Consider the following 12,753-nt stretch of genomic DNA (forward strand, 5'->3'; position numbering starts at 1 on the left):
CCCGTTCTGGTTGACTGTTACAATTACTTATCGGGTTTGATTTATTCGACAATTAATACCCTTTAACGAGGGGGGGAGGGTCGTCTGAGAGGGGCATTCATTGTAAAGCATGAAAGTTCTGCGGTAATTAATTCTCACAGATTTACTGGATTTTACTTGATTCGCAATGCCAAGTTCCCGCAGCGACGAAAGAAAAAAACATCATAACCATATCAATTTGTAGCAGTACGAGTGGAAGTTTTGGTAGACGTCATTAATTCATCCAACGTGCTGTGAAGCAGCAAGTAATGTAAATTGAGAATAACACTTCCCTTCTTTTGTTTTGTTTTTTTTCGTTTCTTTCTTATGTTATGCTGCAGATTTGTCGCCACGACGGCGACGGCAACGAGGACGTAGCCAAATAGAAGATATAATGGGGAGAACAAAAGGTCAGCACGTGCGTTTTAAAACTTTGTGCATTTCCTCGCTGTCCTCTGCAAAACAACAGGGACCTTAAGCAGTCAGGACAGCCACGCCAAGGAAGACTTCGATTAAAAAATGAATTTCTACACTTAGTCAGAACTTCAAAAATGGCTGCATGAGCTTACTGTCTCATACGGCGCCACAGCTGAACTTCAGGATACGTATAGAAGTAGCGTTGAGTTCCAAATGGAAATTAAATTAATTTGCCGTCGTGGTTTCGGTTCGCAGCCACGCAAATTTTGGCGATTTCACGTTGTTGTTTTGCATAGGACGGCTAAGAAATGTACAAATTCTCAAAACGCACGTGCTGAGCTATTGTTCTGCCAATTAGATCTCTTGTTTTTCCACGTCCTCGTTGCCGTTGTGGCTGCTTAAGGTCCCTAAAGTGTCGTCTGAGAACGGAAACACCGAAGACAAATTATTTAAGTTTTCTTTTGGAAAATAACGCTGCTCACATGCGTTGTTGAAGTTGAGATGCGGCGCCGTAAAGAGGTAAACTCATCCAACCACCAGCGAAATTGTAGCTAAAAATAGCATTAATCAAATTTTTATTCCTCAGCGTTGCTGTCCTGACTGCTTTAGGTCCGGAGATGTTATCGAAACCCGAACAAATCCCCAGAAAACATAAACAAAATTTCAATCTTACAGCGTGTTTAATTTTTAACAGCGTTTACATTATAACAATCATAGGACGGCTTAGTACTTACACTTACATCCTCCCGAAGGATACCTTACAACTCTTAACTATACAAGATTGTTCGATAAATCTTTTCACTTGCGCTACTAATATGGCAGGTAAACGAATTTTTAACTAATACACATTCATCCTATAAACAGCTTTACCACAAAGCAAGATGAGCTCTTACTTGTTACCAACGACTACTTTATAAGAATGATTTTCTTCAGATTGTAGCTTATCTAGTGTAATCATTTGGGCAGCAGCTTAATATAATTATCTGAACAAAGCTATACTATACATACTTGAACAATTTCAAGTGGTTTACGGTTAATTCGCCACCACAACAAACTCGCCAAATATCACTCTGGTTTCGCCGTTCGCAAACTGATCATAATCTTCGTGATATATTTCGTTTAACGCTCCACTATTGAGACGCCACACCTAAGTTCAGAGTCCCTTTCTCTTTTCGCAATGTACTACTACATCTTACCTTTTATTTGATGCAAGTTTCGCACGAGAGGCTACACGTAACGTTTAAGACAAATCGCCACCGCTGGCGATTTGACTTCGAGTGATGGCGAATTGACCGGATACCAATCAAGTTAGCAGTGTTCTCACTTTTATACTTTTTCATCTTTTAAAGAGTGTTTTGCACAAGGAGTAATGAAGTTTTTCTTGTAATACATGTAGAATATCTCTAGCTTTCTTCGACATTTAAGGTTTAACGTGTTACAACACTTTTTACTCAGGCTTCCGTAGGAAAGCCCGAGTCTTAAAATGCAAGCCGTTCTCGGTCGCCAAAGGGGAGGGGTCATGGTCCCAATCGTTCCTTTCGTAAACCGTGGAAACTGGGGATGAGAGTACTCGCTCTTCGTAAACAAAATTAACCGAATGCTGTGTTTTGAAGACCACCTTGCAAAGATTCCTGCCTTATTCGCTCATTCCTCAAGCAAACGCACACGCTGTTCGTTGTGGGCCCACGCTAAATGATGTCGACTGTTTTCGGAATGGGCCGGTCCAGGAACATAAAAGCTTGAAAGCTAGCCAAATGTGCAAAGTACGAAAATACTGGCAAAACTGTGACGGCCGATTTAACAACAAACTATGATGCTGAGACGAACACCTCACTTGCTGAAAAAATCAAAAATGTTCGTGAACACAACTTTGAAGGTGGCGCTAACAACAGCCAATTGGATAAGGATACTGAGAAAAGCAACTTGAATAGTAAGGTTAACCTGTTCCTGTTATTGGTTATTATTGGGTTCAATACTTGTAAAGTACGATTTGGTACTGTTTCGTACATAATCAGAATTATTGATGTACAAGCGATCGTGAATGTTGGTTTGCTCTTCGCATGAAGGTGTATGTGTTTAGAAGACACGATGAACACTACAATCTACCAGAAAAAGTTGTCAATATGAATAATGCACATGAACATAACGATGTTACTGTGTCAATAAAAGTACAACAATTTAGATCTCGTCGTGCGAATTATGTGTTATAGTTGTACTCCTGTTATGTGTTAATGCCATGGCTATAAACGAAGCCCGAGTTAACGCTCCTCGAGCGTCTAGTTTTTTCACTGAAATTTCAACCTTAAACACTAACTGTAAATGGCGAGAAGAGCAGTTTTGGATCAATGAGGCTTTACATAATTATCCTCCACAGTTCTCTAGCCCTTAGATTTCTTAGATATAACACTTTTTTTTTTTAAATAAATGATCAACCATTTAACATTATCTTTAACAGGTAGAGGAGCTGCTGGGGATCAACGAGGCTTTTCTTCAACGAGGTAGTTCTTCAACCCTTAGGTTTCTCAGATTTCTCAGAGAGATTAACACTTTTTTCAACAAAAGTTTTGGACACTATCTGTAACGGGTAGAAGAGCAGTTGTGTTTTCAAAATTATCTTCCACAGTTCTTTACTGGACACTTTGAGCAGATCAGTTAGAACGATTGCAGGCATTTAATTTCTCCATATAATATCACTCCTGAATTACACATTTAAGGTAACGAGAGTAAAGGAAATGATAAGTAACTAAAGAAATCAATTGTGAAACGATTTCTCCTTGTCAGAACTTCTGATGTGTACCGATGTTAAGTTGAAAAGGATAGGAAGTGTAGCAGCTGGAGAATAGTTTTTAGTAACAGGAAAATGTGCTATTGTTCCATGATTAAATAAAAAAATAGCTGGAGAATTCTCTCTGAGGGACACTTCTTGTGAATATGTATGTCAAAATGTTACTTGCGAAATTCCAAATCTTATAACGGGTACTCTATTCAATACTGTAACACATGTATCGGTAGCTATCACAATGAGGCCAACTTTCTGCTGTAGAAATTAAATCATCTTTGTGAGTGATAATCGAATGTTGACTATAATCATTGTGGTTAATTACATTTGCCTATTTCTATAAACAGTTGGAGGAATGGTTATGAAAATAAGGAATGGCATTGCTGAATGGCAAGTCTTAAGCTTGAGTAAGTGGGCAGGGAGACGTAATGGAATAGTGTATAAGGCAAGTTCCCACCATTATTTGGCCACATTTGTCTCTGTAAATGGATAGTTTTTAAGAGATTGAGTAGTTAACAACATGCTTAACTCTTAACCTGAGAAGAATTGGGGCCGTATTAGTCTGTCAAGTCACCTGGGACCTGTGCAGCTAGACTAAATCTGCCAGAGGGCAAGAACTGTGCCAGCATAGCTGACAGGATCCTCAAGACATCCATGCAAGACCACAACAAGGTCACAGTACAAGGATTGTTGCCTTTTGTTCCTCAGGGGATGAACAGGTTTGAGTTCTGTTGAGATTTCGTTAGGCATTTCTGACAACAAACTACAATGACCCAAGCAGTACTCAAACCCTTCACTCTGAAGATGAGCCCACAAACCATAAAGCCATCAGGTTTTCTGTGAATTGCCAAGTAATCACTGCACTGTAGATTGAACAAAACCTTTCACCTCATTTTTACTTGCTAACCTGCATTTCAGCAATGCCAAAGAAAGAACAATAATTACTGAATGAAATTACAAATCAAACTTCTACTGGAAGAGTGTCTGGATCCTCAAAGGCCAAGTTTCCCACTCGCTGGCACCAAGCTGTGAATGACTCTGAAAAAAATGGGTAGGAGCATATTTAGTAAATAAAGATGAGCACTAGGGGAAAATGAATCCTAAAAGCTTTTGTCACTAAAAGGAGTCATTATTGTAACCCTTTCACTCTGATAAGTGACCAAGACAGAAATTCTCCTTACAAGATCAATACAATATCAAGCAGACGAGTGATGAGAATAGACAAAAATATCATCAAGGTAATTTTTAGTTGATCCAATACTAAATTCTCCAAACTTACATGATAAGAACATGACAGGACGGAAAACGTGTGCACTGTAAGTACCTCCCGTTGTCCCATAGAAAGCCTTCGAAAAATTTCCTAAGGCTTTGTATGGGACAATGGGAGGGTACTTACAGTACACGCATTTTCTGTCCTGTCATGTGTATGGCAGACAGTAAGGAGAATTTCTAATGAGATCTTGGGACTGAAAGAGTCAATTTACTTTTTTTAGATGTTTTTCAAAATTACCTTCAACATGGGAGTATGAAAACATTTTTAACTTGGTGGAGTACAAAAACATTATAAAAAAAGGGAAGGAAAGTAGAAATAAGGACAGGGAATAGGCCAGACACTGATAAGAATAATGTAGATTACCAACAACCAGCCTAGAAAAGTTCAGTATAATTCTTCACGATGCACAATCTGTGATTGTAGCTCATTAAACCCTTTCACTCACAAGATATCAATTTATAAATTCTCATTACATGTTCCCTCTTATAATCAATGAGAATTTGAGATTACATCAAAGGAGATGAAGCCTTTACCTGCAGAATTGAGGATAAATTTTGGTGCATAATCAGTGCCAATAAACAGCACATAGAAGGGGAGACCAGCCACAACGACTGCCAGAGCAATGAGCGATCCCCAAGGATCAGTTGTGATTGGAGCAACTACCAGGTACACAGAGGCCAGCAGCATTAAAATGGGTACAAGTGTAAAAATCTGAGAAAAAACAAAAAGAAAATTGTTGAATAATTATGACTTTTACTTCTCAAAGGCCCATTTTCTGGGTTCTTGCAAGTCAGAGAGCTGGCACCAGAATCAAGGGTGTGGGGAAGACATTAAGCAATGCTGTTAAAAAGCTAGGGATCATTATGTGACCTTACCTTGTAGGGCCTGTTCAGGTCTGGTCTCTTGTATCGCAACCAGAGGAGAGCAGCAAATGTTCCTCCATAAAATAACCAGGCAGCAAAGCTGAAGAAATCCACCAAACTTGTGAAACTACTAGCTTCTGGAATCAGCATGATCACTGAGATGAGGGTCTAGTGAAAATAAAAGCAAACCTTGAGTCATAAAACAATCTGACTTGTCTGTGAGACATGGTAATGCAGAGAGCGTCAGGTAATTCTCTTCCACCAGCCCCCTCCTCACCTCTTTCTCAAAGGCTCACATTTTGTCTCTTTTCTTGTGCAAGAATCAAAGTTCAATGAGGCAAAAATTAAAAAAAAAAAAACCTCCTGCTGTTTGTTCTCATAAGTTTTATACAAAATTTTAAAATCTATGATCCCTGTTTTCTTCTTGGTCTGTCATAATTATACAGTACAGACCTTCAGTTACCCAAGCTAATAATATAAGAATTTGGACTATTTTCTTAGCCATGAATCATTTGGAGGTAAAGGGGCTCCTAGGGAAACCTAATTTTTGTACATTCTCAGGAAAGGGTGTTGGTATGAATCATTAGGAGTGCAAAACTGATGGTAATTTTACAATGAGTGACTGGAGAGCAAAAATTTGTATTACTTTAAGAGGGGGGCTTTGGGATTTTTGGTTTTGACTATTTTTTGGATCGGTTTTTGGGCCAAAAAGGTTGGTTTTTCGGTTTTGATGTTCAGAGCAGTTTGCGGATTTTACATGTTTTTGCATTTGGTTTTCGGTTTTCACGAAAACTCTGATGCGGTTTTCGGTTTTTCCTTTTTGACCCCTTTACAGATGAAAATGTAGTGGTTTTGTCAAGTTTGCATGCGGTTTTCGGTTTTGCTGCCTTTTTTTTGTCAGTTTTTCGGTTTTGGAGGTTTTTTTCTCCGGTTTTGCAGTTTCCCAGAGGTCCCAACGCCCCCTCCTTCAAATTACTGATGTTTTTAGAAAATGAAAAGTCCAGAAATCAGGACACTTCTTAAATTCATACATGATGAGGTCTGTGTTTGAAAATGAAGTAGCTGATTCCTTTACCGTGAAAAACAGAGATGGGAGAGGGGTAAATCTTTTAACATGAATCATGGCCAAAAGAGGAGGCATCAGTCCATCTCGTGCTGCTACAAATACCAGCCTGAAATAGAAATTAGCATTTGTATTTAGTAAATCAAGAGAATTCTCACATTCCAAGGGGGTTATTACACAATCATTTAAACCAATAGGGAGAATAGCTTATTGCTCCTCCAAAATCACTCAGTGAGTTTACTGGTTCATTAGGCAGTAGATTTCTGACCAAGTATGTCAGTTATTTCATTACAATACATATAATGTGAATACAGAACTGTCATCAAAAAAGGAGTGTAATTAAGGGGTGTGATTACTACTGAAACTCACCTTCCACTAGTAAAAAGAAGCCCATTTACTGCTCCAAAGGTTGAGCATGCAACAAAGACAGGAATTATCCAACTTACTGGACCAAGGTACCTGTCCCCAATACTCTATAACATTGATATAGAAACACCCTAACATCAGTATGTACATTCTCCATACTAGACTTTATAATATTTCCTAAGGTGCTGAAAAGGAGAAAGAGTTTATCAATCAATAGCTTCTTTAGTTGGTACTTTAATGTCTGATATTGTCAGGAGATCTCCATACATCTGAGATTGGGCACTAGTCACTCTTAGCACCACTGTTTCTTTAGAAACTTACCCTTTAATTTTTTTAAGCTAACCTTGGTGATTGCAAGTGTCTATGGTGAGTATTAATCTCTATTCTATGAATCTAGACATTGATAACTGAGAGGGACAGTGTAAGAGCAGTTTACATATTAGTCCTTTCCATAAGATTGAGCAATTTGTTCAGCATGCATGTCATGCAAGTCATAGATATAGAGCCAATGGCTAAGCACCACACTGATACATTTAATTGTGAAACTACTTACATGCCAGTTTATTGCCGCTTTGGTATATCTGTACATGTGCTATTAGCAATCAAGCAACAAGCTTAATCCTAGCTTCTTAGAGAGTTTAAGTTTCCCTCCCAACCACATTATGACAGTTTTGATTAGAGTTTGTAATTTATTCCTGATTACTGGACTGTTGTTTTTCTGTATCCATCAAAAACCTTTGATGCCATAGTCTATGTGCATAGGATATATACATTTAATAAACTGTACGTCTGGTCCCAAAAACAAGCCTCTGTCTATTGAGGTGTGTAGACCAATATGTTTGCTCTTTTTTGCTACACTTTAGACCATTAAGAAACAGATAATTTTGAGAGGAGAAAATTTAACATCCAGTCTTTGGTCTCAAATGAAAACCCTTGTATCCACAACATCAAAATTCCTACACATGAAACTTACCACTGCCACTGCACTTGATGCTAGGATACCAGATGCTCCCAGAACTGTAATATATGCCACATTGACCAACAGGTAACACACAGTGGTGAGGGAGATACCAATGATTATTGCCCTCGGCATATCCCTGAAAGGTATCATTTAAATGATGTCATACTTAATCAGTTTAATAGAGTACACTTAATATTCATGAAAATCATATGGGATTTGCCTACCACTACCTGCAGTAAATTATTCATAGAAAAAAAAGCAAGAAAAATCATATGGGATTTGCCTACCACTACCTGCAGTAAATTATTCATAGAAAAAAAAGCAAGAAAAAAAACAATAAGTCAAATTCAAATTTATTAGCATGTAGCATAGACATACAGCATTATGACATTTATTCATATATTTTTCTATTTTTTGGAATTGCTTGAAATCTATAAACAACATCTGGTACCCTTGAGAAGTTTGAAAGAATTTTTCAGTAGAAAATCTGTTTAGTTGCTGGCATATAGCCAACCAGTAGTTTTAAGTGCAAATAAGTAGCAAATTAATCCCTATATGCATTTTCCCTTTTTTTATTTTTGCTTTTTTCTATGACAATGTTATATCAGTTAGGTGTATATGGGTGTGATAAGATTGAAAATGTAGGTAGGAACCCAGTAATAAAACCCACTACTCAATCAATGAAAGAGCCTTTTTGTGTACCAACCCCTAGAGCATAAAATATTGAATTAAAGCATCAAAATGTCACAAGGCTGTCACAGCACTGTCAGATGTTGATAAACATGGCATGAAAGCCAACAAATATGTTTACAACTTCTTACATACTGGATGTTAGTTTCTGAAGGCTTTTCTATCTGCATCTCATTTTAATAGATTGCTTTTGAATTAAAACAAATCTTCAAACTAGGAGCAAAAATTGGTGCTAAAGCTATACCAGGCTAGCAGTAACATTGAAAGTGTAATTATCCACTTAGAAACATTCTACGAGCACTTACTTTTCTGGGTGTTTCATTTCCTCTGTACAGTAGTTGAGATTGTTCCTTTTAATAAAAGAAATTTCATGAAAATTAATTCCAGACCACTAAATATAAGTTGTAGTATAATCACACAAGTTAAAATTTCTAATATGACAAAAAGGCATTTTCACTCACCATCCATCGTATGCCCACAGACCCAAGTAGAAAGCCATACCAATCTTTCCAATATTTGAAGTGGAGCCTTCAAAGCTGTTTTTAAAGCTCTCTGTCTTTCCTAGATAAAAACCATAAATAAAAGTTATAAATTTCAACATGATGATGTCTCAAGAACATGTAATCAGTTTGTCCTATGAAAGTAATTCAAGGGAAAAAGGTTTTAGCCCTTTCACTCCAGTGATCTCACTAGTACTACTCCTTACTTCTGCCATGCAATTCACATGAAGTGAGTTTGGAGAATTGGTATTGGATCTAAAAACAGTCCCCTAATTTACAATTTTATTTATTTTCATTACTTGTCTTGGTCACTTTTTTGGAATAAAAGCTGGGTTTAAAAATATTTCCTTGAAAGATATTTTAATTTCCCACTCAGTTTTAGCACACTGGGACCTGAACAGCAATGTTTTCTAATTTGGCACACCAATTTTGTTTGCATGTGCATGCATGTGTTTGAAATACAATTGGATGTGGATAAGATTCTATCTACACAATGTGTGCCTGCACAGCTGGTTACAAATTTTGTGATAGTTCATGTCTAGGAGTTTTTTTTGAAATTGAGGCACTTTAGATCAATCAATTTGTATTGGGGGTGAAATGAATTGAGACCTCACAAAAGCAGGAGATGACAAAGGATATTTACAAAAGGAGGGGGGAAACTTTATGAATTTAGAGTGCACCCTTATCATAACGTGGCTTATATCACTGCTCTGGCTCCTGTGTTCAAGCTGCAAGGAAGTGTGTAATGTTCAAAAAGATTTATGCAACATAACTTACCATGTTTTCACCTAGGTTTGTATAATTCTGACTATATATATAAAAAAAAATCCCCCCCCTTAAAAAAAAAAAAAGGGGGTTCGCTAACTATGCCAATAGGTGACTTTGGCTAGCATTATCAGATCTAGACAAGAGGTGAAACCTCCGGCTTCAGACAAACCTTTTCCTAGTTCCACAAAACCAATGACAGTGATCATTATGATACAAAGAAGCTTGGCATAGGTGAAGATGTCTTGTATTCTTACAGCCCACTTCACACTCCAGCAGTTTATAACCAAGAGGATCACTACAACCAGAAAAACAGGAAAATATTAAATTCAATAAAAAACAAAAAATTCAACTGCAAATATGAGTACACAACTGAACTATTTCAATTTTTTTTTAGTGCACTTTCAATTCTTTTGGTATATCTATATTGCTTGTTAGCCACAAATTAATTTGAAGCTGATGTGCTCTGTCAGCAGGGAAGTGAGACACCTGGCCTATGATTAACAGAAAATTGATAAAGGCAGAATATGTATGCCGCAGTACCTTATCACAATTTGCCAAGGTGATTTATCTACCTTAATCAAATTCTGGTTAATTATCGACTATCTGCGAGTATGTATGTGCAGGCTACCAAAACCTTATCATTCTTCTTCATAATTTTACCGAAAGATAACAAAAACCCATTTATACTAAGAGGATATTAGAACTGAAAGAATACTGCCATTTAATTTGCACATCTTGAGAACTACATGATGTCTGCTTCATTCTCATTCTTAAGATTTTAGGTTTCCCTTTAAGCTTTGTTGATGGACTTCTGTAAGCTAGCCTGTACTGTATATGCATTTTCCTAACCACACTTTTTTTTATGGACTTTGATTACTTTTCCCTTGAGTTCAAGGAGCTTTTTGTTTAATTAAGATGCATCATGCTTCAAGAATGTCAAGGCATTAAACCATGAGCAAAATATATTACCCAGAAATACTAACATTAATATCATAATGGCATTTTCTTGCCAATTTCAGCAACTGAAAAAAGCCTGGAAAAAAAATCAGCAACACATGTTTTCAACCCTTGCTAAAGCTATAGATTAGCAATAAATTTCTTTCTTTAATCTTTGTGGCTTTTCATAAATCACTTTACTCCTTTAGCTCTAACAATTTTTTGAATCACTCCCCTTTCTTTATAGTATTCTTCATTTTAACACCCTGGGCAGTATCAATTAACAATTGGCAATAAATTAAATAAAGGCAATAATATTTTCCCATAATTAGCACTTCTTATGTATGGGGTATCTAAGGGACCCTTAGGAAATTTGTTAGTCTTGATATACTTTTAGTTTCCTGGTAAGACCTTGAGCACACCCCTGTTGAGAACTTAACATTGTAAATTGCATTGTACAGCGCACTGATATTTGAAAAATAGAAATAACACCTTTTAGTTTAGTTAATCAAATTTCAAAGTATCCAATTGCGGTATAATTTCTATCGTGGTGTCTAATATCAGGAATAGTAAAATAAATTCTTGAGCGATATTGAACTTGCGGTTTTACGTTATTCAGTACTGTAACAATTCATCTTGGAGATTGAATCGTAAATTGGAGTCTAATTAAAATTTTCAAAGATCGATCTCAAAATTTCTCTGAGCTAAGTTCCTGTTGCTCACAACGATTCACTACCAACTCGAGAATGTCCCTGACGACTCAATTTAGAGTTTACATTTGAAATAAATGAATATCAAATTACTAAACATGGATGATGCAATGTCCTCCCGTGATCCATAGCCTTTGATTTAGGTTTACAATTGTGGCAAAACATGACTGTAGTTCTTTTGGGAATTTAGGACAGAATTCACTTTATCTAATCCCATATTCTCCCTGCGAGGTCAAGCGACAAAAGTTTGATTGGCGATATTCGATTGCCACGATGATATAGAAAATGAAAAGTTCGAGCACGTGCGCTAGCAAGGGACCTTCACAAGGATTTCTGAAGGAACGATCGATCATGTTCTGGCGATGAAAGACTAAACTCAAATGCTTAAGTTTACAGGTGTAAAGCTTTATACCAGTATTAACTAACTTCATGAAGATGTAAACAAATTTCTAACTACGCTTACAAAATATGAAATCCCGCCAAAACAGGACACGTAGAACCAGGTTGAAGTGGCAACCAAAAGGTTGATGTGGGCTGAAATGGACACGACTAATTTTACGAATGGAAGCACCATGCTGTTTGATTCTTGGCGAGCAACTTGAAAGAAAAGATTTCAAACTAGGTGAACTGAACTGATGTTCAGAAAAATGAAGCGTTTTAAATCTTACCAAGACAAGAACACGCCAAAAGCTTCATAAGGTACGCCGGGGGTTCACAATCTGGATAGAATGGCTTCGAGACGTATTCAGCGAAGGTTAGAGCGATTATGGCTCCCGATGCCGGCCGTATGATTAACACAGAGGTCCAGGCGAACAAGTAAGCAGGGATTTTTCCAAATGCCTCCATAAGATAGGAATATTCACCGCCAGATTTCTTTATACAAGTTCCCAACTCGGCGTAGCACAAGCTTCCGAACAACGCGATCAAACCACATCCGAGCCAGATCAAGAGAGCAGCACCGATCGAATTTGTTTCCTCAAGGATACTTGTCGGCGAAACAAAAATACCAGAACCGATCACCGTGCCTACAATAAGGCCCACGCCATTGATAAGCGAGACATTCTTCTTCAGTACGACTCTCTGTTCGCCTTTCTCTTCTTCCAAGAAAGGCTCTCTTGTCTTATCGAGGGAATTCGACTGGTCTAAGCTCTCGCTCGACGTCGATTCGTTGGCAAGCTTCTCCCCAATATCAGAATTGACAACAGGAACAGGGGGCATGGTGAAAAATATAAGAAGAGTAAGATCGACTTCTTTCCTTCTTTCCTCGCTAGCGTGCGATTCAAAACACAAAACAATGAATGAAGCAGCGAAAGCGCGCTTTTTCAGGTTCAATAGCAAAACAGTGATGGTGATTGGTTAAAAGAACAAAGACACTGTGATGAATGATCAAATTTAAAACAGATTGGCGC

General features: G+C 37.5%; 1 protein-coding gene across 1 annotated transcript; it reads right to left on the reverse strand.

Moving 5' to 3' along the window:
- Nucleotides 1-1,096: 1,096 nt before the first annotated feature.
- LOC111337377 (b(0,+)-type amino acid transporter 1) lies at nt 1,097-12,753 on the reverse strand. The gene is made up of 10 exons (XM_022943661.2): nt 12,013-12,753; nt 9,868-9,993; nt 8,892-8,991; nt 8,736-8,780; nt 7,753-7,876; nt 6,783-6,886; nt 6,426-6,522; nt 5,363-5,518; nt 5,021-5,198; nt 1,097-4,252 (listed from the first exon to the last, which is right to left on the reverse strand). Exons 1-10 carry the CDS (start codon nt 12,560-12,562, stop codon nt 4,176-4,178), a joined length of 1,557 nt encoding a protein of 518 aa, XP_022799396.1. The 5' UTR covers nt 12,563-12,753; the 3' UTR covers nt 1,097-4,175.

This window comes from Stylophora pistillata, chromosome 3 (assembly GCF_964205215.1).
Source record: "Stylophora pistillata chromosome 3, jaStyPist1.2, whole genome shotgun sequence".
Classification (NCBI taxonomy): Eukaryota; Metazoa; Cnidaria; class Anthozoa; order Scleractinia; family Pocilloporidae; genus Stylophora; species Stylophora pistillata.